General features: G+C 43.9%; 1 protein-coding gene across 2 annotated transcripts; it reads left to right on the plus strand.

Annotated features, from left to right (window-relative positions):
- The first annotated feature begins 7,959 nt into the window (after nt 1-7,959).
- On the plus strand, nt 7,960-25,123 carry LOC310639358 (uncharacterized protein). 2 transcript variants are annotated; one of them, XM_083361024.1, is made up of 6 exons: nt 8,010-8,157; nt 8,646-8,667; nt 16,289-16,331; nt 18,405-18,494; nt 20,374-20,518; nt 23,706-25,123. In XM_083361024.1, the coding sequence occupies exons 1-5, from the start codon at nt 8,025-8,027 to the stop codon at nt 20,374-20,376; spliced, it is 291 nt and encodes a 96-aa protein (XP_083217150.1). In that variant the 5' UTR covers nt 8,010-8,024; the 3' UTR covers nt 20,377-20,518; nt 23,706-25,123. The 2 variants fall into 2 exon arrangements, with proteins under 2 accessions (XP_083217149.1, XP_083217150.1); XM_083361023.1 differs by lacking the exons at nt 20,374-20,518; nt 23,706-25,123 and having other exon boundaries at nt 7,960-8,157; nt 18,405-19,110.
- The last annotated feature ends 1,503 nt before the right edge of the window (nt 25,124-26,626 follow it).

Genomic DNA, 26,626 nt, shown 5'->3' on the forward strand with positions numbered 1-26,626 from the left:
GGCTGCCCCAAAGAAGAGGGAGTCAAGCTCTTCTCCAAAGCACCTGAAGGCAGGACAAGAAGCAAGGGATGGAAACTCATCAAGGAGAGAAGCAACCTAGAATTAAGGAGATACTGCCTGACAGTTAGAACAATTAACCAGTGGAACAACCTGCCTCCAGAAGCTGTGGAATGCTTCAACTGTCATGTTGGAGCTTTTCAATCTAATGTTATTGCTTGACACCAACACTGGAAGTTTTTAAGAAGAGACTGGACAGCCATTTGTCTGAAATGGTATACAGGGTTTCCTGTTTGAGCAGGGGGTTGGACCTCCAAGGTCCCTTCCAACTTTCCTTTTATGATTATGAAATCAGTTTCCTGTTGTGACTTCCACTTCCCTTTTTGAGGAGTTGGCAAGCTTGCAGCCAGACATTACGCAGACATTGCACAAAAGCAACGGACTGTGTGGGGGACAAGCCACAGCGTTCTATACTCACCCTCAAAGGAGACCTGAGACTTGTCGGCCTTTTTAACTAAACCAGCTTCTCCAATGGCTTGGGGCGTCTTCCTTTTCAGGCTGTTTTTCATGCAGCTTCCCTGCCTGCTTTCAGCAAGAGACGGAGGTGAGTGATCCAGCCCGAAAAGCTTTAGAGTTAGACAGAAGTGACTGATATCGTGAATTAAAGAATAACAACAGAGATGGAGGGGGCCTTGGAGGTCTTCTAGTCCAACCCACTGCTTGAGGAGGAGAACCATACCGTTCCAGACAAGTAGCTTCTCCAGTCGCTTCTTAAAAACTTCCAGCGATGGAGCACCCACAACATCTGGAGGCAGGCCGTTCCAGTGGTTAATTGTTCTAACCATCAGGAAGTTTCTCCTTAGTTCCAGGTTGCTTCTCTCCTTGATTAGTTTCCATCTGTCGCTTCTTGTCCTGCCTTCAGGTGCTTTGGAGAAGAGCTTGACTCCCTCTTCTTTGGGGCAGCCCCTGAGATACTAGGAGACTGCTATCAAGTCCCCCCTTGTCCTTCTCTTCATTAAACTAGACATTCCCAATTCCAGCAACCGTTCCTTGTATGTTTTAGCCTCCTGTCTCCTGATCATCTTTGTTGCTCTTCTCTGGACTCTTTCCAATGCAACTACAGGAGAGAAGCTATTCCATTAATTGTTCTTATCGGGAAGTTTCTCCTTAGTTCTAGGTTGCTTCTCTCCTTGGTGAGTTTCCCTCCGTTGCTTCTTGTCCTGCCTTCGGGCGCTTTGGAGAAGAGCTTGACTCCCTCTTCTTAGGGGCAGCCCCTGAGATATTGGAAGGCTGCTATCATGTCCCCCCTCGTCCTTCTCTTCATTCAACTAGACATACCCAGTTCCAGCAGCCTTTCCCATCTCATGTTCCTCCGATCGTGAGATAGAGCACTTTTTTGTGTGTGTGAAGTTGTGGTCCCACTGTGAAAGAGATCACCCTGCCAGTTAGATCCCAGAGTGCTTCAGGAAGCCACAGTAATTTACACCAATCTCGTCCCTCTCAAATTAAGCCACTAGATGGCAGGAATTTGAATCAAATCACAGCCATGGATTCTCTGCTTCTTGTCAGTGGCTCTTGAATCACCACCCGGTTGCATTGATGTGGGAAGCAATTTCTGGGCTTGTCCACGCAGGCACCAAGCGACCCCCAATTAAGGGGCAATTTGAAGGAGGTGGCACTCGGCAGAATCAGTCACCTGGTGCCCCATCGGCCTTGTTTCAAAACCTTTTGCCCCCCCCTGAAAGACGCCACTGATTTTGGGTTCTCCAAACTGGTGCCTGGCAGCGCTTCACTCATTGACTCTGAACAAGGCTTTGAAGTTTTCCACCGATGCAGCATTCACAACTTTGGAACAGCTTGCCTGCGTCATCATTGATGGAGGTTTTCCATGAAATGGGGGTTTTTAAGAAGAGATTGGACAGAATGCCATAGCAGGGGGATGGACTAGAAGACCTCCAAGGTCCCTTCCAACTCTGTTATTCTGCTATCCTTCCTTCCTTCCTTCCTTCCTTCCTTCCTTCCTTCCTTCCTTCCTTCCTTCCTTCCTTCCTTCCTTCCTTCCTTCCTTCCTTCCTTCCTTCTCACTGGAGGTTTTCAAGAAGAGACTGGACAACCATTTTTCTGAAATGGCATAGGGGTCTTGTGCAGGGGGGATGGACTAGAAGACCTCCAAGGTCCCTTGCAACTCTGTTGTTCTGTTATTCTAATTTTCTGACAGAGAATAATTCATCAATGGAATAGCTCTCCTCCTGGGTTTGTGGGTGCTCCGTCACTGGAAGTCTTCAAGAAAAAATGGACAACCATTTAACAACAACAGCAATAATAATAATAATAATAATAATAATAATAATAATAATAATAATAACAACAACAACAACAACAACAACAACAACAAAGTTGGAAGGGACCTTGGAGGTCTTCTAGTCCAACCCCCTGCTCAGGCAAGAAACCCTATACCATTTCAGATAAATGGCTGTCCAGTCTCTTCTTAAAAACTTCTGGAGTTGGAGCATTCACAACTTCTGGAGGCAGGTTGTTCCACTGGTTAATTGTCCTCGCTGTCAGGAAATGTCTTCTTGGTTCTAGGTTGCTTCTCCTAGAACTTTGACTGGGATGGCATAAGGTCTTCTATCTTGGAGTAGAAGACCTCCAAGGTCCCTTCCAGGATTCTATGGTTTAACTACAATCTGGGTTCCTCCTTCTCAGGTGTTAAGGCCGAGGATCCATGGCTCTCGCAACCTCAGAGGTCTGTTACGGTCGTCATAGGAGAAGACCTCCGTCTGGCGTGTGAAGTGCCAGACAAACTCCGATCTGGTGCTGTGAAATGGTTCTTGGGTGAAGGTCCTCAGCGGAAACTCATCTATGCAGATTCCCAGGTCGATGAAAAGGATGAAAGAATAACAAGAATTTCCCCAAATTCCAACACGGATTTCACCATCTTCATCCGCAACGTTAGTCTGGAAGACGACGGGACTTATTACTGCGTGAAGGAGAAGACAGAACTGTCGGGAACTAAGGATTGGCTTAAAGGACAAGGGACTCATGTGGTTGTGAAAGGTCAGTATGAACAAGCTGTGGATGAACTTCGTTTACTTGGCTTCCTGGTCTGAGGACCTGTGTGCTAGTGCTACAGCCGTGCTGGGTTCCAAATTTAGACATGAAACACCCCAAGTCACATGAGGCCTCCAGGAACAGAATAACAGTGTTGGAAGGGACCTTCGAGGTCTTCTAGTCCAGCCCCCCACTGAAACATGAGGCCCTCCAGTGATGGAGCTCCTACAGCCTCTGGTGGAATGCCACTGATTGATTGTTCTCACTGTCAGGAAATTTCTCCTTAGTTCTAGACTGGATCTCTGTTTGTTAGTTTTCCACCCATGACTTCTTGTTTTGTCCTCAGGTGCTTTGACGAATAGGTCAACCTCTGTGACAGTCCTTCAAATATTGGAAGACTGCTATCGTGCCACCTGTAGACCTTCTCTTTGATAGGCAAAACGCATCCAGGTTTCTCAACTGATCATCGTACGTTTTAATCTTCAGACCCCCCCTTGTCATCTTGGTTGCTCTTTTCTGCACTCTTTCAATTTGGTACAGAGTGGGGAATAACAGAATAAAAGAGTTGGAAGGGGCCTTGTAGGTCATCCAGTCCAACCCTCTGCCTGAGCAGAAGAACCCTATACCATTTCTGACAAGTGTCTTCTTGAGAGCCTCCAGTGGTGGATCAGCCAGAACATCTGAAGGCAACTTCTGTTCCGTTGACTGATGGCTCTGCTAGAAAATTCCTCCTCAGGTCTAGGTTGCATCTCTCCTTGATCAGTTTCCATCCATTGTTTCTTGTCTGGCCTTCGGGGGCTTTGGAGAATAGCTTGTCCTGCTCCTCTCTGGGACAGCCCCTCAAATATTGGAACACCGCTATTGTGTTACTCCTGGTCCTTCTCTTCATTAGACTAGTCATATCCAGTTCTTGCAATTGTTCTTCGCATGTTTTAGCCTCCAGGCTCCTAATCATCTTTCTCGCTCTTCTCTGCACTCTTTTTAGAGTCTCAACTTCTTTTTTTTAATATCATGGTGACCAAAACTGGATGCGGTATTCTAGCTGTGGCCTTACTAAGGCTTTATAGAGTAGTTGTAGTACCTCGCGTGAACTTGATTCAATCCCTCTGTTAATGCAGCAGCTTTTTTGGCTTCTGACCACACACTGCTGGCTCATGTTTAATTGATTGTCCACTAGGACTCCAAGATCCCTCTCACAGTAACTGCTATTAAAAAGGTAAAGGTAAAGGTTCCCCCGCACATGCGTGCTAGTCGTTTCTGACTCTAGGGGCCGGTGCTCATCTCCGTTTCAAAGCTGAAGAGCCAGCGCTTGTCTGAGGACGTCTCCGTGGTCATGTGGCCGGCATGACTGGACGCCAAAGGCGCACGGAGCGCTGTTACCTTCCCACCGGAGTGGTCCCTATTTTTCTACTTGCATTTTTACCTGCTTTCGAACTGCTAGGTTGGCAGAAGCTGGGACGAGTAACAGGCGCTCACTCTGTTACGCGGCACTCAGGATTCGACCCGCCAAACTGCCGACCTTCCGATCGACAAGCTCAGCATCCTAACCCACTGAGCCAGGTTTTATCGGAAGGGGGCTTGGAGGTCCTTCTAGAGCAGAAGACCCTATACACGTTCAGGCAAAATGGCTGTCCAACCTCTTATTAACCTCCAATGTTGGAGCATTCACAGCTTCTGGAGGCCAGTTGTTCCACTGGTTCATCGTTCGCGCTGACGGGAAGTTCCTCCTTATTTCTAAGCCGGATCTTTCCTTGATAAATTTCCATCCATTGCTTCTCGTTGTGTGGCCCAGCCATCTCGGGAGTCTCTTGCAAGTGTCTCCAATGGATGGTTGCATTCTTCAGGGGCACTACCTATTCGTGGAAACTTAGAAAGAGAAGGTGTTGCAGGACGATGGGGCTCTGCCTTGGCTGGGCGATACTGCCTACTGTTAAGGATGCAAGTATTAGATACGGTTGCCATTCCAGAAACATCAAATCCCCTTTTATCGCTCTCTGTGGCCCTCGTGAAGGATGATCTGTGAGGCCTCCAGGGATCTGCCACTTCTAGAAGGATAGGCTTTTCAAGAGATACTGCTTGCGGTTAAAAGGTGTTTCAAGAAACTCAAAGAACTATAGAAACAAGGAAGGGTTGGGACTTAATTTAGAGGTCATGTAATCCAGCCCAACACTCAGGGCAGAATCCAATGTCCAACTTGCTTTTGTTTAAAAACCTTCAACAGAGGAAGATCCACCTTTTCTCAACACAGTCTCTTCCATTGCTGAATGTCTATGGTAGGGTTTTAGGCAGCCTTGGCTCTTTTATGACTCGTGGACTTCAACTCCCAGAATTCCTATAGTATAGAGGGTGCCTTGCTCAGTAGTAGTAACTGTGAGAGGGATCTCGGAGTCCTAGTGGACAATCCCTTAAATGCGAGCCAGCCGTCTGCTGCAGCTGCCAAAAAAGCCAACCCAGTGCTAGGCTGCATGAACAGAGGGACAGAATCAAGATCATGTGAAGTGTTAATACCGCTTTACAAGGCCTTGGTAAGGCCACACTTGGAATACTGCATCCAGTTTTGGTCACCACGATGTAAAAAAGATGTTGAGACTCTGGAAAGAGTGCGGAGAAGAGCAACAAAGATGATCAGGGGACTGGAGGTTGAATCATATAAGGAACGGTTGCTGGAAGAGAAGGACTGGGGCTGACATGATAGCAGCCTTCCAATATCTCAGGGGCTGCCCCAAAGAAGAGGGAATCAAGCTCTTCTCCAAAGCGCCCGAAAGCAGGACAAGAAGCAATGGATGGAAGCTAATCAAGGAAAGAAGCAACCTAGAACTAAGGAGAAACTTCCTGACAGTGAGAACAATTAACCGGTGGAACAACCTGCCTCCAGAAGTGGTGAATGCTCCAACACTGGAAGTTTTTAAGAAGAGACTGGCCAGCCATTTGTCTGAAATGGTATAGGGTTTCCTGCCTGAGCAGGGGGTTGGACTAGATGACCTCCAAGGTCCCTTCCAACTTCTTCTTCTTCTTCTTCTTCTTCTTCTTCTTCTTCTTCTTCTTCTTCTTCTTCTTCTTCTTCTTCTTCTTCTTCTTCTTCTTCTTATTATTATTATTATTATTATTATTATTATTATTATTATTATTATTATTATTATTATTATTATTATTATTATTATTATTATTCCACTTAACAACCGTGGCAAGGAAGGTTGTAAAATGGGGCGAAGTTCACTTAACCAATGTTTCGCTTAGCAACAAAAAAAATTGGGCCCAATTGTAAGTCGAGATCTACTTGTACTTTGCAGAAAAAATATCTTTTTCCGGCATTTCCACTCCTTAAGAATTTTTCCAGGGCCGTTTTGACGTAGACATAAACTGACATTAGATCAAATTGAGGCTTTTGTTCTGTGCGTCACATACAAGTAGACAAAGAGTTATTTCTGTAGCCAGAATTGGAAATCCATCACGCACACAGGCACGTCTTCCTGGTTGCCAAAAAGAACAAATCCGTCCCTTGGCTACACTTGTTCTTTCTCTCTCTTTCAATTGCATTTATTGAACGCGTTTGCATCATCCTAACAAACCCAAAGGAAAACGTCAAAAACAAACCAGGAAACAACAAAACCCCCCCCCAAAAAAATTAAGAAACGTAAAGATGACTTTGTGGCCTTCTTTTGAATGGATAATTAGATTCTTATTGTCTCTTTTCCCTCTTAAATATTCTACAAGCCCCTTCATTCATTTAGATCTTTCTCAGTCTTCGCATCCATAAATCACCCCTTCCTTCTTTTTCTCATTCCTGCAAAAAGTCCGTCAAAAGCTTCCAGACTTTCAAAAAAAAGAAGAAAAAGTTTCTTGTTTTGTTCTCTGACCAAAGAAGTCGCTTTTGACGGTTTCCGCCATTCATCTCTCCACTGCGGGAATTTCAATTGCAGGTAATCCTCGACTTACAACAATTCCTTTAGCGGCCGTTCCAAATTACGATGGCACTGGAAAAAGTGACACATTTAAATGGGCTGATCCTGGTTAGATAAATTACCCCTTGTCTTGGGTTTAGAACGATGCATAGAAGAAACCACTGTCGTAAGTCCAAAACTCCACAATGACACAGCTAATCAGGATTGAGTCAATAGGATAGGATAGGATAGGATAGGATAGGATAGGATAGGTTAGGATAGGATAGGATAGGATAGGATAGGATAGGATAGGATAGGTCAGGACAGGACAGGACAGGACAGGACAGGACAGGACAGGACAGAACAGAACAGAACAGAACAGAACAGAATAGAATAGAATAGAATAGAATAGAATAGAATAGAATAGAAATAGCAGATTGTAAAATAGAATAGGATAGGATAGGATAGGATAGGATAGGATAGGATAGGATAGGATAGGACAGGACAGGACAGGACAGGACAGGACAGATCAGATCAGATCAGAATAGAACAGAATAGAATAGAATAGACAGATTGTAGAATAGAAAGAATAGAATAGGATAGGATAGGATAGGATAGGATAGGATAGGATAGGATAGGATAGGATAGGATAGGATAGGATAGGATAGGACAGGACAGGACAGGACAGGACAGGACAGGACAGGACAGGACAGAACAGAATAGAATAAAATAGAAATAGCATTGTAAAATAGGATAGGATAGGATAGGATAGGATAGGATAGGATAGGATAGGATAGGATAGGATAGGATAGGACAGGACAGAACAGAACAGAACAGATCAGAACAGAATAGAAGAGAATAGACAGATTGTAGAATAGAATAGAATAGAATAGAATAGAATAGAATAGAATAGAATAGAATAGAATAGAATAGAATAGAATAGAATAGAATAGAATAGAATAGAATAGAATAACAGAATTGGACAGGACCTTGGGGGTCTTCTAGTCCAGCCCCCTGCTCAGGGAGGAAATCCTATACCTAAAAAAACAGTTAATATCTGGGAACAAAACTGTGATTGAGTTTTCCGTTTTCAGCATGACCATTCAAGGTTTCTCTTTAGCTTCTAGAGATTATAATTGGATCATCCCAATTGCTGCTGGGGTGTCTGGCTTCATCCTGGTCAGTTTGTTCTCCATGGTACTTTATTTCTACCTGAAGAAGAGAAGAGGTGAGTGAGATTTAATTTGGCCTATTTTTGCTGCAAGTAAAGGGATGAATAATTGAGAAGTGAATTTGGGACAGTGTTTTTTCAAAGGTGGCCACTTTAAGATGTGTGGACTTCAACTCCCAGAATTCCCCAGCCAGCTCTGCTGGCTGGGGAATTCTAGGAGTTGAAGTCCACACATCTTAAAATGGCCACCTTTGAAAAAACACTGTTTTAGGCAACAGATGGAGCGCTTTAGAGATGACTGTCTTACTCGTGTGTAAGAGGGAGGGGAGAGAAAACACAGGCCTTAAAGACTAATGCCAGCCCTTCAAGGTAGGCCAAGTCAGAAAACTGCACAGGTTTGACTGGAGTTGTACTTTATTAATATAAGAATCTTGACCTTCAAATAGAAATAGAGGGAATGTGGGAAAAAGAAATAGATTATCCTTTACTGTATAATGATGAACTTTGCACATGTTTGCGAATTCCGTTTTTTCTCTTGTTTCCAGGTCTAAGGAGCAGCACTGCAAGGTCTGTAGAAGTTTCTCTATCTTTCTGTTAGCTAGTCCTGGGAGCAGAATTTCCATTGCTAAACAAGGAGGCCAAGTGAAACACACTAACTTTATTTTTTTGGCTACGGTTGTTGAGGGAAACACGCCAGCCGTTAAGGGAATTCCGTGGTCCTTAAAAGAATCCGGCTTCCACCATTCACTTTGCTTGTTGGACATTGGCTGGGAATGTCGCAAAAAGGGATCACCGGAGCCTGTGATTCTGCAAACGCCATAATTACATTGCCGGGGCCAAATGCCTGGATTTTGATCACGTGTCCATGGGGATGTGGCCAGGGTTGTAAGTCCGAGGAGTGATTGTAAGTCACTTTTTTCAGTCCTGTTGTAACTTTGAATGGTCATGAAACAAACGGTTGTAAGTCAAGGAATGCCTGTATTCTAGGAACAGAGATGCAAACAGATTCATGCAAACACACCAGTGAAATGATGCTGGGCTTTGGTTTTTCTGCCAAACATGGCTTTTCCAGGAGGCAAGTGGACTTTCTTGCTTTTCATTGAAGACCTTTCACTCCTCATCCAAGAAGCTTCTTCAGGTTCTGACTGGAGGGCGGGGAATGGAAGGATTTATATTCCTTGCAGACAGTTGGTCATTTGCATTCTTTTGGAGAATGCAATAGATAGGTAGATAGATAGATAGATAGATAGATAGATAGATAGATAGATAGATAGATAGATAGATAGATAGATAGATGATAGATAGATGATCGTTGATAGATAGATCATAGATAACTATAGATGATAGATAGATAGATGATAGATAATGATAGATGATAGATAGATCATAGATAACAATAGATAGATGATAGATAGATGATAGATAATGATAGATGATAGATAGATCATAGATAACGATAGATAGATGATAGACAGATAGATGATAGATAATGATAGATGATAGATAGATCATAGAGATAGATGATAGATAGATGATAGATAATGATAGATAGATGGATGGATGGATGGATGGATGGATGGATGGATGGATGGATAGATAGATAGATAGATAGATAGATAGATAGATAATGATAGATGACAGATAGATCATAGAGATAGATAGATGATAGATAGATAGATGATAGATAATGATAGATGGTTGGATGGATGGATGGATGGATGGATGGATAGATAGATAGATCGATCAATCGATAGATAGATAGATAGATAGATAGATAGATAGATAGATAGATAGATAGATAGATAGATAGATAGATAACCTTTATTGTCGTTTTTTACTGAGGGCACATTGGCACACATTAAAAATGAAATTTTGTTGCTTGCTCTCAAAGTGTACACATACAGAACACACATTTAAACATGCTATATATAACTTATGTATAAACCTACACCTTTACATATAAATAGTATATAAATCTTAATCACTGTCCATCTTGAATAAATAGTGGAAAGAGGCCACTTGGAGGAGAAGGCTGCCCACCCATTTGCACCACTCAGGTGACCCTGAGGACACAGGTAATAAACCTCCAGGTGGCCTCAACGACTCTCTAAAAGAAGGCAAATGACCAGCTGTCTGCAAGGAGTATAAATCCTTCCCTTCCCCGCCATCCAGTCAGAACCTGAAGAAGCTTCTCGGGTGAGAAGAGAAACCTCTTCAAAGAAAATCAAGAAAAGTCCAGTTGCCTCTTGAAAAAAGCCCCTTTGGGACAGCCCTGACCTGCATGACCGAGAACCTCCACAGACATGCCAATTTGTGATAGAAAAATCCAGCTGCTGTGTTTTTCAGGCCTATCCAAGTTTGTGACTTCACTCCCCAGATGCCACAGTCGATGTTCAGTAGGAAAAACAAAATTTGGGGCACAGCCAGGAGCCCGATACAGGGAATCCTTGAGTTACAACCATTCCTTTAGTGACCGGTTACGATGGCACTGGAAGAAGTGACTGCTGATCCTTTTCTCACGTTTAATAACCGTTGCAGTATCACCAAGGTCCTGTGCTCAAAATTCAGGCTCTTGGCAACCGACTCGCATTTATGACGGTTGCTGCGTCCGGGGATCACGGGAATCCCCTTTGGCAACCTTCTGACAAGCAAAGTCGATGGAGGAAAGCCAGATTCACTTCACAAACGCAGCAATGGACTTCACAACCGTGGCAAGCAAGGCGATAAAAATGGGGCAAAAAAACCCACTTAGCGACTGCCTCGCTTAGTGACAGAAATTTGAGGCTCAGTTCTGACGGTTAAGTCGAGGACTAAGTCTGTATCTACCCTGGCTTTCCACCTCATTGCACCGCCAATCCCTATGCATGCCACAGGATTCATTTTCCTTCTCTCACAACCAATCCGGCAGAGGGTTGGACTAGAGGACCTCTAAGGCCCCTCTCCACCCTCTTAGTCTATGAGCCCAGATCTCTTTCTCTGGCTGTTTTTATTTGGGTTTTCAAGCCCCGCTGGAGGTTTCAGGACTTGATTGCCACCACGGAGGTTGTTTCCAGCCTGCCATTTTCTCCGTCTGGCTCTTTTTCCTTCCCTCCATCCAGAAGAAGGGATGCCAGGCGGGGGAGGGGGGGAATGGAGGGGGGCAGAGAATTAAGCTTCAGCCCCTGCAGGGCTGCTCTGCCCATCGCATTGAGAAACCAGCCCCTGGAACTGGCATTAAAGGGGACAGATGGGCTCCAGATCTGTAATCTGGTCTTAATTGGGGTGGGGCGGGGGATTAAAAGCTGTGAGTGAGCCGGTTGAGTCTGGAAATCTGGCTAATTTGATTCCACCTCATCTGTATTATCCTTCCTTCCTACCTTCCTTCCTTCCTTCCTTCCTTCCTTCCTTCCTTCCTTCCTTCCTTCCTTCCTTCCTTCCTTCCTTCCTTCCTCTCTCTCTCCCTTTACATCTCCCTTTCTTTTCCTTCCCTTCCCTTCCTTCCCAATCCCCCACTTTCCTCCCCCTCCCCTCTTCCCTGTCCCCTCCCCGTCTCCCTCCTTCTCCTTCCCCCTTCCCCTATCCCTTTCCTCTCCCCTCTCCCTCCCCTTCTTCCTTCCCCCTCTCCCCCTCCCCGGCCATCTCCCTCTCCTTTTCCTTTTCCCCCTCTCCCTCCCCCTCCCCCTCCCCTTTCCTTTCTCCCTCTCCTTCTCTTTCCCTCCTTCTTTCCATCCCTCCTCCTTCCCTCCCTCTCCCCCTCTTTTTTTTCCTTCCTTTTTCTTGCATCGAGTGATTGCAACAAGCTTTGCCTGCTCCTTTCCAAGCTGTCTCTAACCCCCACCACCACCATCACCAAGGTCGCCAGCAGGTAAACCGCCTGGAGACCCAAAAATTTGTGCCCCCTCAACATTGCTGCGCAGGCCAGAATAACAAGGAACAATATTCCACTTTTCTCTCTAGGCAGAGACGAAATAGGCACATTTAAGCGTATCACAGGCTTAAAGAGGCAAAAGCTGTCATCCACCTCAAATATATATATACACACAAATATATATATACACATACACACACACATACACACACACACACACACACACAAACATATATATATATACATATATATACATATATACATATACATATACATATACATATACATATACATATACATATACATATACATATACATATACATATACATATACATATATATATATATGTGTGTGTGTTTTCTGAGGTTTTCGCGGGTGCCTGTATGTGGATCCTTGGTTTTTCGGGTTTTTCCCCGCGTAGAACTAGAGGTGTAGGCGCAACGTTTCGACGGAATCCCATCCGTCATCATCAGGCTTTAGCTTCCTTCTTCTGGGAGAAGCATGTGGCTGTTTGTTCCTCTTTTTTAAACTGCCAGAGGGGGTGTGTTCTGTGGAGGTGTGCTCTGATTGGGTAGGGGACCAAGTGTGTTCTGATTGGGTGGGAGTGTGTTTTGAATGGTGGGTGTGTTCTGATTGGGTGGGGGGGTGTTCTGAGTGGATGGGCTGGTCTCAGCTGCCAGCTCCAGACCTGAGCTGGTGAGTTGTGCTGCTTTTGTTCGGCTTCGTGTTTGTGGTGGTGCCATGTTTTTATAGCAGTTTAAAAAAGAGGAACAAACAGCCACATGCTTCTCCCAGAAGAAGGAAGCTAAAGCCTGATGATGATGGATGGGATTCCATCGAAACGTTGCGCCTACACCTCTAGTTCTACGCGGGGAAAAACCCGAAAAACCAAGGATCCATATATATATATATATATATATATATATATATATATATATATATATATATATATATGGATCTCTGGTTATTCGGGTTTTTCCCCGCGTAGAACTAAAGGTGTAGGGGCGACGTTTCGACGGAATCCCATCCGTCATCCTCAGGCTGGTGGCTTCAGCTTCCTTCTTCTGGGAGAAGCATGTGGTAGTGGCTGTTTGTTCCTCTTTTTTAAACTGCCAGAGGGGGTGTGTTCTGTGGGTGGAGGTGTGCTCTGATTGGGTGAGGGATGTGTTTTGAATGGTGGGTGTGTTCTGATTGGGTGGGGGTGTGTTTTGAGTGGATGGGCTTGTCTCAGCTGCCAGCCTTAGACCTGAGCTGGTGAGTTGTGCTGCTTTTGTTCGGCTTCGTGTTTGTGGTGGTGCCATGTTTTTATAGTGGGTGTCAGTTTGCTTATTGTGTGGTTTGGAGGGGTTTAAAGTGGCTGATGTTGCAGCTGTAGTTAGGTTTCTGTTTTGTGGTTGTGCGTCGTTATCATTGTGGGTTTGGATTTGCTTTTTGAATGGTTGTGTGGTATTTATTTGTATTTTGTATTTATTGGATTTTTATACCACCCTTCTCCCGAAGGACTCAGGGCGGTGAACAGGGCATATAAATAGAGATACAAAAGTTTAAAAAAGATTAAATAAATTGCCCAATTAAAACAGTTAATATAAAAACCCATAAAAACCCAGAACGTTCCCCCATCAGGCCAGGCCAGCTTGTTCAAATAAATGGTTCTTTAACCTGTGCCGGAAGGAGCGGAGATCCGGTGCCATCCGGAGCTCCACCGGCAGTTGGTTCCATAAAGCCGGGGCGCCCACAGTGGTGGTGATGTCATGTGATGTTATCATGAGTTTGGGTCTGGTATCATTCTTGGTGGTTGGGACTCATCTGTCAATCAAGGCGGGTTTCCAAATGGCTGGTAGGCGAGAGGTATCATCTCGTTTGTTCATGCTGTGGGGGCGTTTTTCTATCTCAATGGCTTCTCTGATTATTCTGTTGTTAAAATGTTCAATTTTGGCGATAGTTTTGGTTTTTTTAAAATCAATTTCATGTCCCGTGGCTTCAAAGTGTTGGACCGGGGATGAAGTTTGTTCTCCCTTTCTGAGTGAGTTTTTGTATATATATATATGTTTTTGTAGATTTTCACAGGTATAGCTATGTAGGTCTTGGCGTATTCGGGTCTTCTCCCGTGTAAGATTGAGAGTGTCTTGGCGACGTTTCGACGAGGTCCCACTCGTTATCTTCAGGCTGGTGTCTTCGGCTTGTGCGAGCAAAGCGTGATCGGAGCTGCCGTCTCTCTATAAATATTGGTGGGGTTGTGTGTGGTGCTGGCTTTGTTGCTGTAAGCGGGTTGGTTGGCTGTGTTGTTACATCCCGATTGGATGATGGAGTTTTTGTTTGCAGCTTAGACGGCTGCTTTGTAACATCCTGTGTGGCTGAGGTGTTGGCTGTGTGCCCATTAGTCTTTTGTGTTGTAACGACTTGGGTAATGGGCTGTGTGATGACATCCTGAGCTCTAGTGTAGTGATATCCTGCGTTCTGTGCTGCAACATCCTGGGTGGTTGGCCGTGTTGTGACATCCCGAGCTTTAGTATTGTAACCTCCTGAGTTCTGTGATGTAATATCCTGAGCAGAAGGCTGTGGTGTAACATCCCGGGCTTGGTTTGGCTCCGAGTTTGCGGTCTGGCTTTGTGTTCATGGTGTGTGTCAGTTTGCTTTGTGTGGGGGTCGGGAGGGGGTGCAGCAGCTGGAGATGCTGCCGTGGTTTGGCTTCTGGATGGTGGTTGCCTTTCGTCTATGGGGTGGGTTTGGGTTTGAGTCCGGTGAGGTTGATTGGTGGTGGCGTCCTGTGTTGTTGTGGGTCTGGTGTCCGGTGTCAGCCACACAGGTTGTTACAAAACAGCTGTGTAAGCTGTAAACCAAAACTCCATCATCCAATCAGGATGTAACAACACAGGCAACCAACCCACTTACAGCAACAAAGCCAGCACCACACACAACCCCACCAATATTTATAGAGAGACGGCAGCTCCGATCACACTTTGCTCACACAAGCACAAAGCCGAAGACACCAGCCTGAAGATGATGTGTGGGACCTCGTCAAAACGTCGACAAGACACTCCCAATCTTACACGGGAGAAGACCCGAATACGCCAAGACCTACATATATATATGTGAGAGGGATCTCGGAGTCCTAGTGGACAATCACTTCAGTATGAGCCAGCCGTGTGCTGCAGTACCAATACCACTTTACAATGCCTTGGTAAGGCCACACCTGGAATACTGCATCCAGTTTTGGTCACCACAATGTAAAAAAGATGTCGAGACCCTAGAAAGGGTACAGAGAACAGCAACAAAGATGATTGGGGGACTGGAGGCTAAAACATATAGGGAACGGTTGCTGGAATTGGGTATGTGTAGTTTAATGAAGAGAAGGACGAGGAATGACATGAAGGCAGGACAGGAAGCAATGGATGGAAACTCGTCAAGGAGAGAAGCAACCTAGAAATAAGGAGAAACTTCCTGACAGTGAGAACAGTTAACTGGTGGAACGAACTGCCTCCAGAGGTGGTGAATGCTCCAACACTGGAAGTTTTTAAGAAGAGACTGGACTGCCATTGGTCTGAAATGGTATAGGGTTTCCTGCCTGAGCAGGGGGTTGGACTAGATGACCTCCAAGGTCCCTTCCAACTTATTATATATATATATATATGTATATGTATATATGTATATATGTATATATATGTATATATATGTATATATTTAATTTTAATTTAATTTTAATTCCATTTATATCCCGCCCTTCTCCGAAGACTCAGGGCGGCTTACAAGCTTAGCAGTAGCCTTCATTCTATGTATCTGCCTGCTTATTAGGGCTTTCACACACACCCCCAAGCGGCATTATTACAAAGTCAGCTTAATTGCCCCCCACAATCTGGGTCCTCATTTTACCTACCTCGGAAGGATGGAAGGCTGAGCCAACCTTGAGCCTGGTGGGACTCGAACCTGCACTAATTGCAGGCAGCTGGTGTTACTTAAGGAGGCATTAGCCCACTGCTCCACCAAGGCTCTTATATTTATTATATAAATAATAAAATAAAAATAATGAATAAAATAAAATAAAATAATAAAATAAAATAAAATAAAATAATAAAATAAAATAAAATAAAATAAAATAATAAAATAAAATAATAAAATAAAATAAAATAAAATAAAATAATAAAATAAAATAAAATAAAATAAAATAAAATAATAAAATAAAATAAAATAAAATAATAAAATAATAAAATAAAATAAAATAAAATAATAAATAAAATAAAATAAAATAAAATAAAATAAAATAAAATAAAATAAAATAAAATAAAATAAATAAAATAAAAGGTCATGGGGTCTCCTAATCCCTCTCTGCATTTTCTCTCCAGGTCTGACACCTCTTTACCACAAAAACAGCAACCTTCTAAGCAGGTAAGAGTGACAAAGTTACTTTTAAAATTACAGCTAGTCCTCGACTTAACAATGATTCATTTAGTGACCATTCAAAGTTACAATGGCAGTGAAAAAAGTGACTTATGACCATTTTTCACACTTATGCCCACCGCAGCATCCCTATGGGCGCATGATCAGAATTCAGCCACTTGGCAACTGACTCATGTTTATGACGGTTGCGGTGTGTCGGGAGTCACGTGATCTCCTTTTGCGACCTTCTGACAAGCAAACTCAAGGGGGAAGCTAGATTCACTTAACAACTATTTTACCAGCTTAACAACTGCAGTGATTCACTTCACAAGGAACAGTCATAAAATGGGGCAAAACTCACTTAACCACTGTCTTGCTTAGTAACAGAAACCTGGGGCTCAGTTGTGGTTGTAAGTCGAGGACTTCTGCTCTGAAGTAGGAATCGTGGAGAATGTCCTTTCAGGCTGACCCCATTTCAGTTTCCAATAGTTTTGCAGTTATTTGTTGAAAGTTCGCAATATACTAAAACTAGTTCTGGTGAATCCAAGGGCGGTTTTATACAATCCTGACAATTTCCAGATTTATGGACTTCAACTCCCAGAATGCCACAGCCAGCAGAGCCATTGCTGAGAACTGTGGTAGTTGAAGTCTACTCACCTTCAATTTGTCAAAGTTGGAAAGAAAACAATCCTGTCCTAGGAAATATATCTTTACATTGGTTAATATTTTTTTATCCTGTCTTTACTACTTTAAAAGTAACTCAAAGAGATGGACAAATCTAATAGTCCTTCCTCCTCCTATTTTTCCCACAACAACAATACCTTTGAGGTGGGTTAGGCTGAAAGAGTCTGCCCAAAGTCACCCAGCCGGATTTCATGCCTAAGGCAGAACTAGAACTCTGTCTCCTGGTGATTGGCCAAACGTCACCCAGCTGGCTATCATGCCTGAGGCAGGACTAGAACTCACCCTCCCCTGGTGGTTGGCCCAAAGTCACCCAGATGACTTTCATGCCTAAGGCAGAACTAGAACTCACCATCTCCTGGTGATTGGCCCAAAGTCACCCAGATGACTTTCATGCCTAAGGCAGAACTAGAACTCACCATCTCCTGGTGATTGGCCCAAAGTCACCTAGCCACCACTCATGTATAAGGCAGAACTAGAACTCATTGTCTCCTGGTGATTGGCCCAAAGTCACCCAGCTGGCTATCATGCCTAAGGCAGAACTAGAATTCTCAGTCTCCTGGTGATTGGCCAAAAGTCACCCAGCTGGCTATCATGCCTGAGGCAGGACTAGAACTCACCCTCCCCTGGTGATTGGCCCAAAGTCACCCAGATGACTTTCATGCCTAAGGCAGAACTAGAACTCACCATCTCCTGGTGATTGGCCCAAGGTCACCAAGATGACTTTCATGCCTAAGGCAGAACTAGAAATCTCAGACTCCTGGTGATTGTCCCAAAGTCACCTAGCCACCACTCATGTATAAGGCAGAACTAGAACTCATTGTCTCCTGGTGATTGGCCCAAAGTCACCCAGCTGGCTATCATGCCTAAGGCAGAACTAGAATTCTCAGTCTCCTGGTGATTGGCCAAAAGTCACCCAGTTGGCTATCATGCCTAAGGCAGAACTAGAACTCACCATCTCCTGGTGATTGGCCCAAGGTCACCGAGATGACTTTTCATGCCTAAGGCAGAACTAGAACTCTCAGACTCCTGGTGATTGTCCCAAAGTCACCTAGCCACCACTCATGTATAAGGCAGAACTAGAACTCATTGTCTCCTGGTGATTGGCCCAAAGTCACCTAGCTAGCTTTCATGCCTAAGGTAGGACTAGAACTCGCCATCTCCTGGTTTCTAGACTAGCACCTTAATTACTGCACAAAAATGGCTCTGCACATAATTAGCGTTTACCTTGGTTAATGTGGCTTTAGGTGTATGTGGAGGTGTCCTTGTTAGTTTATCGTTTGCTGTATTTGAGTCTTCAGAAGATGTGTTAATTTTGCACCCATTGGACCTCTGGTGGAGCATAGCCATTGGAGTTAAAATCCCGAGCAAACAGCTCATTCTTGCTTTTTTTTCTTCCAGACTTCTGGCGATAAAGAGATTGTCTACGCTGAGCTGAAGGACCCAAGAGGATCACAGATTCCCAGGAAAATCGATTCGGAAAAGCACTCGGTATATGCTACCATTAACGGAGCACCAACTGGGGCTGCAGACAAAGGAACTTTTCACAACCTGAGTCTCTGACATCAGCGAAGAAGCAGAAACGGAGGCGAGATCTCGGCGGTTTTTGCACCCAGAGCCGCCAAAACCGTTTGACGTTTTGCATTTCTGAACCAAACCGACGCAGAGCTTCGGAGTTTCGCCTGATTTCTAGACACTGATGCTTGCCTGTCGTAAAACGGGCACATCGAAAATGGCTGTATCAAAATACGATATAAAATACAAAAAGATTACAAAATATAATGGAAAAGTAAAAGATAGGAAAAACGGTCGCAGGAATCGGGCACGTCGGATTTAAAGGAAAGAAGGACTAGGGGTGACATGACAGCAGTCTTCCAATATCTGAGGGGCTGCCACAAAGAAGAGGGGGGGGGTCAACTTATTTTCCAAAGCACCTGAAAGCAGGACAAGAAACAACGGATGGAAAATAATAAAAGAAAGAACCGACCTGGAATTAAGAAAAAAATTCCTGACAGTTAGAACAATTAATCAGGGGAACAACCTGCCTCCAGAGGTTGTGGGTGCTCCATTGCTGGAGGTTTTTTAAGAAGAGATTAGACAGCCATTTGTCTGAGATGGTATAGAGCAGGGGTGTCAAACTCAATTTCATTGAGGGCCACATCAGCATTGCAGTTGCCCTCAGGGGGCCGGGTGGGTGTGGCCTGGGTGGGTGTGGCCTACTGGGTGGGCGTGGCTAGAGTGCATATGGCCTACTGGGTGGGCGTGGCTAGAGCGCGTATGGCCTACTGGGTGGGCGTGGCTAGAGCGCGTATGGCCTACTGGGTGGGCGTGGCTAGAGCGCGTATGGCCTACTGGGTGGGCGTGGCTAAAGCACGTATGGCCTACTGGGTGGGCGTGGCTAGAGTGCGTATGGCCTACTGGGTGGGCGTGGCTAAAGTGCATATGGCCTACTGGGTGGGCATGGCTAGAGTGCGTATGACCTACTTGGTGGGCGTGGCCAGCTCTACATCGTTCGCATCAAGGGTGCCTATGGGGGCCTGGGCAAGAGTGGGACAGATCTGAGGGTCTCTGGCAGAAGGAGGGTCTCTGGGCCAGGGCCAAGGCAGTGGGGGCCGTTCCCTTACTGTTTCCAGGATGGCTTTGCGGGCCACATAAAACCAGTTCGCGGGCCGGATCCGGCCCCCGGGCCTTGTGTTTGACATGTCTGGTATAGAGTTTCCTGCGTGAGCAGGGGGTTGGGCTAGAAGACCTCTAAGGTCCCTTCCAACTCTGTTATTCTGTTGTTCTGTTAGGGAGAAAAGCAACCTAGAACTAAGGAGAAACTTCCTGACAGTGAGAACAATTAACCAGTGGAACAACCTGCCTCCAGAAGCGGTGAATGCTCCAACACTGGAAGTCTTTAAGAAGAGACTGGACAGCCGTTTGTCTGAAATGGTACAGGGTTTCCTGCCTGAGCAGGGGGTTGGACTAGATGACCTTCAAGGTCCCTTCCAACTCTGTTGTTCTCTTATCTGTTAAGGGGCACTGTCATAATCAGCAGACATTTGGGGGTGGATGGGAATTGAAACACCCTTATGCAAATATTGGCAGACATACACACCAAAGCATAGCCCAATCTTAATAGGGCTATATATTTCCACTTCCCAGAAAGTCCTCGACTTAAGACCATTGGGACCAGAATGTCCGTTGCTAAGCAAGGCGGTTGTAGAGTTAAGAATTTGGTGAGATGGGTGGGGTAAAAGTTTGATAAATAAATGAACGAACAAAGAAATGAATAAGTCATGCGCCATTTTCCGACCTTTTAGACAGGGAGATCCCTGCAGTTGTTAAGTGAATCACATGGTCATTAAGTGCATCCTTCTTCCCCCAGTGACTTTGCTTGTGGGACGCCAGCTGGGAAGGTCTCAAGTGGTGATCACGGGATTCCAGGATGCTGCCAACTTTTCCAAACATACATGCTGGTTGCCCAGTCCTTGAACTTTGATCGCACAATAGTGGGGAATGCAGCAACGATCGTAAGTACTAGGAGTGGTCGTAACTCCCTTTTTTCAATGCCATTGAAAGCTTTGAATGGTCACTAAATGAATGGTTGTAAGTGGAGGACGACCAGTACGTGGATACGTTGCTGAAGTCACCGAGAAGACTTGGCAATGCTTTGAAAATAATAATAATAATAATAATAATAATAATAATAATAATAATAATAATAATAATAATAATAATACCGAAGCGTACAGCTGATTGATATCGCTGTACCAGGAGATGCCAGAGTCGAAGAAAAAGAACTGGTAAAAATTACAAAATATCGTGACCTGGCCATCGAAACTGCGCGATTACGGATGAAACGTGTGACGGTGATACCCATGGTCATCGGGGCACTGGGAACTATGTCCAAACAAAAAACGGTGCCACTCGGAACATCTTCCCTTTTAAGGAGATACCTGGTTGATACCTAGGATGCTGGCAGCAACCCGTGTCAACCATTAGTGCCAGTCAGTTTGAGTGTTCGGCTGACTGAGTTTCATGTTTTATGAATAAAAGTTGTATAATAATAATAATAATAATAATCATGATAATGATAATGATAATGATAATAAAGTTGGAAGGGACCTTGGAGGTCATCTAGTCCAACCCCCTGCTCAGGCAGGAAACCCTGTACCACTTCAGGCAAATGGCTGTCCAGTCTCTTCTTAAAAACTTCCAGTGTTGGAGCATTCACCGCTTCTGGAGGCAAGGAGTTCCACCGGTTAATTATTCCAACTGTCAGGAAATTCCTCCTTAGGTTGCTTCTCTCCTTGGTTAGCTTCCATCCGTCGCTTCTTGTCCTGCCTTCAGGCACTTTGGAGAAGAGCTTGACTCCCTCTTCTTTGGGGCAGCCCCTGAGAGATTGGAAGACTGCTATCCTGTCCCCCCTCATCCTTCTCTTCCCCAATTCCAGCAACCGTTCCTTGTATGTTTTTAGCCTCCAGTCCCCTGATCATCTTTGCTGCTCTTCTCTGCACTCTTCCTAGAGCCTCAACATCTTTTTTAGATCGCGGTGACCAAAACCGGACGCCATATTCCAAGCGTGGCCTTACCAAGGCCTTGTAAAGCGGTATTAATACTTCACCTGATCTCGAATTCTCTCCCTCTGTTGATGCAGCCCAGCACTGATGCTCAGAATTTAATGAACAGAAGTTGACTCAGGTGCCAGCTTGCGAAACAGAGATAAACAGAAATTGGTCCTGCTCATTATAAAAAGCCGTGAACTCCAGGGAAGCTTCCTTCCATTACTTCTCCTTTTCTTGTTTTTCTGCAACACAGCTGCTTTCCATTTTCCCTTAAATGGAAAAACTTCGAAAGACGAGGGAAGGGAGGGATGCGGTAAGGAGCCCCAGGAAAGCTGTGAATGCTGTGTTTTCTCTCTCTCTCTCTCTCTCTCTCTCTCTCTCTCTCTCTCTTTTGCCCTGAGGCCGGTGTTTACCGCTAAGATATTACATGGCTTCCTACCCACTTATGGAACAGCCCTGCTGAATAGATTATGTTTGAATACCAAAAGCAACCATCCGCATTAAATACACAGAGAGATTGACCAGATGAATAACGCAGTCCTGGGCTGCATTAACCGAAGGACAGAATCAAGATCAAAGAGAGAAGCAACCTAGACTTAAGGAGCCACTTCCTGACAGTGAGGACAATTAAGCAGTGGAATATGCTTGCCACCAGAACGTGTGGTTGCTCCATCACTGGAGGTTTTTAAGAAGAGACTGGACAGTCACTTGTCTGAGATGGTATAGGTTCTCTTGCTTGACCAGGGGGCTGGACTAGAAGACCTCCAAGGTCCCTTCCAGCTCTATTCTATTCTATTCTATTCTATTCTATTCTATTCTATTCTATTCTATTCTATTCTATTCTATTCTATTCTATTCTATTCTATTCTATTCTATTCTAAAATCTGTCTATTCTATTCTATTCTATTCTATTCTATTCTATTCTATTCTATTCTATTCTATTCTATTCTATTCTATTCTAAAATCTGTCTATTCTATTCTATTCTATTCTATTCTATTCTATTCTATTCTATTCTATTCTATTCTATTCTATTCTTCTAAAATCTGTTTTTTTCTATTCTATTCTATTCTATTCTATTCTATTCTATTCTATTCTATTCTAAAATCTGTCTATTCTATTCTATTCTATTCTATTCTATTCTATTCTATTCTATTCTATTCTAATTCTATTCTATTCTATTCTATTATCTGTCTATTCTATTCGATTCTGTTCTATTCTATTCTATTATCTGTCTATTCTATTCTATTCTAAAATCTGTCTATTCTATTCTATTCTATTCTATTCTATTCTATTCTATTCTATTCTATTCTAAAATCTGTTTTTTCTATTCTATTCTATTCTATTCTATTCTATTCTATTCTATTCTATTCTATTCTATTCTATTCTAAAATCTGTTTTTTCTATTCTATTCTATTCTATTCTATTCTATTCTATTCTATTCTATTCTATTCTATTCTATTCTAAAATCTGTTTTTTCTGTTCTATTCTATTCTATTCTATTCTATTCTATTCTATTCTATTCTATTCTATTCTATTCTATTCTATTCTATTCTGATCACACGAAATGTTAATACCACTTTACAACACCTTGGTAAGGCCACACTTGAAATACTGCATCCAGTTTTGGTCACCACAATGTAAAAAAGACATTGAGACTCTAGAAAGAGTGCAGAGAACAGCAACAAAGATGATTGGGGGACTGGAGGCTAAACATACAAAGAAGAGTTGCTGGAATTCGGTATGTCTAGTTTCATGAAGAGAAAGGCAACGGGGGACGTGATAGCTGTCTTCCAATATTTAAGGGGCTGCCCCAAAGAAGAGGGAGAAGATATTCTCCAAAGCACCTGAAGGCAGGACAAGAAGCAATGGATGGAAACTCATCAAGGAGAGAAGCAACCTGGAACTAAGGAGAAACTTCCTGACAGCCAGGACAATTAACCAGTGGAACTACCTGCCTCCAGAAGTGGTGAATGCTTCAACACTGGAGGGTTTTAAGAAGAGACTGGACAGCCATTGGTCTGAAATGGGATAGGGTTTCCTGCCTGAGCAGGGGGTTGGACTAACTGACCTCCAAGGTCCCTTCCAGTGCTGATAATCCATTGGTTGCCAGTCTTGCTGGTTGCTTGTAAAGTGTGCTCTTTCTGTGTTCAGCCTGAGAAGAAAGGATTAGAGGTGATCTCCATCAGCTGTGCCACATCTGCAGCCTGCACGGACCACAGACCTTGCGTGAAGCCTCAATGCATGACTGCTGAGGCTTCATCACACATGTTGGATGCTACCTGTAACCTGGGGCCAGGTTACACGTAGTCCTCGGCTTACAACAGTTCGTTTAGTGAGCGTTCAAAGTTACATCACTACTGAAAAAAGCGACTTAGGATCGTTTTCACGCTTGCAACCGTTGCAGCCTCCCCATGGTCGGGTGATTAAAATTCGGACGCTTGGCAAGTGACTCATAACTATGACAGTCGCAGTGTCCCTGGGGGTCACATGGTACCCTTTTGCAGCCTCCTGACAAGCAAAGTCGACGGGGGAAGCCAGATTCCTTTCACAATGGTATTACTAACTCCAACAACGACAGTGATTTGCTTAACCATGGTGGCAAGAAAGGTCGCAAAGTGGGGCAAAACTCAACAAATGTCTCATTTAGCAAATTAGAAATTTTGGGCTCAATTATGGTCGTAAGACGAGGACTACCTGTATCCCCTGTATTACCTCCAGCCAACCCACCAGGATCAGAAGACAGGGTCCCGTGGATTAGGGATGTCCATCTGAGATGCTACAACAGCTGGGAGGACTGCTCATAATTCACTTTTTTCAGTCCCATTCTGTCAAGGTAATGATTTAGAAGCTAACCAACTGATGTAATGTAAGATGTCTGATGTAATGCTGGGAATGACTCAGCAGGGTCTATGTCCCTTTAAGAGCCAGCAGGGTCTGTGTCTCTTTAGGAGCCTTTGTATAAAAAGGGAAGGCTCGGTTGTTGTGTTCTCTCTCTCCCATTTTCCTGCTGTAACCAGTGGTGGGATTCAAATAAGTGAACAACTGGTTCTCTGTGTGGATGCCGCTTCTGGAAGTCCACTCTGCGCCTGGACAACAAAAAATTAGCTACCGGTTCTGCCGAACTGGTGCGAACTGGCTGAATCCCACCACTGGCTGTAACTGTGGTGAGTTGGTCCCTGCTGTATTAGCACGTGTATGTATATTGTTCCTGGTGCATGACATTGTACATAGTGTAATATAAGGTAAAGGTAAAGGTAAAGGTTCCCCCACACATGCGTGCTAGACGTTTCCAACTCTAGGGGCCAGTGCTCATCTCCGTTTCAAAGCCGAAAAGCCAGCGCTCATCCGAGGATGTCTCCGTGGTCATGTGGCCGGCATGACTAGATGCCAAAGGCGCACGGAACGCTGTTACCTTCTCACCATAGTGGTCCCTATTTTTCTACTTGCCTTTTTACGTGCTTTCGAACTGCTAGGTTGGCAGAAGCTGGGATGAGTAACAGGCGCTCACTCTGCTACTTGGCACTCGGGATTTGACCCGCCAAACTGCCGACCTTCTGATCGACAAGCTCAGCGTCCTAACCCACTGAGCCACCGCATCCCTTATAGTGTAATATAAACCACCATTTAATACAGACCACTGTTTACTGTGTTTTACTCCTGGGTTATCTCTGTGCAATAAGTTATCTCTGTGCAATAAACAAGCAATTGTAGATTGAGGACTATCTGACTACCTGTAATTTTTTTTTAAAAAAATACACAGTAAGCTACCGACCGTTTTTAACATTTCTATTTTGCTTCATTTTTTTTTTTGCAATACTTGTTAAGTTATTTTCAGGTGTTTTGCTTTTTTTTCTTTTTATCTACTTCTGTTTGTTTCAAAAGCCATATTCTGAATCTCTTAGCTCGCCTTGCTGTCTTGCAGGTTGTATGCAAAAGAAGCGTTCCTGCCTAAATTTTGGTTAGGCTTCTTTTATGAATCTAAGAATATCTAGGAATATAATTGACGATGTAGTCCATTTCTCCATTGGCGCACAGCCTGCAGTCTTATCTCCCAATCAAATCCCTGAAATGTTTCATTGCCCCATTATTAGATCAGATTGATTCTTCCGCCGTTCGCCGTGTATCTCAATAAATCGTGACGCGTTTTCGTTTATACGCAATTGTGAGAAAGGCCCCCCCACTGTTTTTGCAGAAAGACGCCGAGCTTCTTAAGACCTCAGGTGTCATGCAGGGCTTTGAAAATAGAAAAGTCAAAGGGGGTCTCAGACATTTGAACCGGTAGAGGAAATGTAAAATATTTTCTCGGATCCCAGTTTGAGTCCCAAGAAAGGTGACCTGGTGAAGCCCATCATTAACGGGCAGAGAGGAACTCAATACATCTCAATATTTGGCAGAAATGTGTTGGGGATGTGTAGTAGCAATGCAGAAAAACATTGATATTTCGAGGAGCAGAGTGACATGTTTTGATTTTTCCTTTACATTAAGAAAAGTCTAGAAATTTAGAGCTCGTTCTGAGCCAACGTGCTTGTTTTTCGCTCCTTGAATAAAAGAGGATGGAGAAAAAATCTTATTGTAGCTGCAAAGCTTTTTCTTATTGTAAATGTCTCAGATTTTTCATTCCCATTGCAGAGTCATGTGCAAAGCATAATAATAATAATAATAATAATAATAATAATAATAATAATAACAATAACAATAACAATTAAAATGATGATGATGATGATGAATAATTGCCGACTTTGCAGCAAATGTGAAACTGTTTCACATTTAATATGTGAGTGCAGCAAAATCGCGCAAACTGATTACAAAGCTAGACATGACCGAGGTGCTAAACTAATCCACTGGGCATTGTGTAAAAAATACGACTTGCCTGTGTCCGAAAAGCCGTGGGAACGTAGGGTGGAAAAAGTTGTCGAGAATGAGAGGGTGAAGATCTTGTGGGACTTCCGAATACAGACAGATCGCCATTTAGAACACAACACGCCAGATATCACAGTCGTAGAGAACCGAAGCGTACAGCTGATTGATGTCGCTGTACCAGGAGATGCCAGAGTCGAAGAAAAAGAACTGGG

The sequence above is a fragment of the Vipera ursinii genome (genome assembly GCF_947247035.1).
Source record: "Vipera ursinii genome assembly, chromosome: 3".
NCBI classification, from domain to species: Eukaryota; Metazoa; Chordata; class Lepidosauria; order Squamata; family Viperidae; genus Vipera; species Vipera ursinii.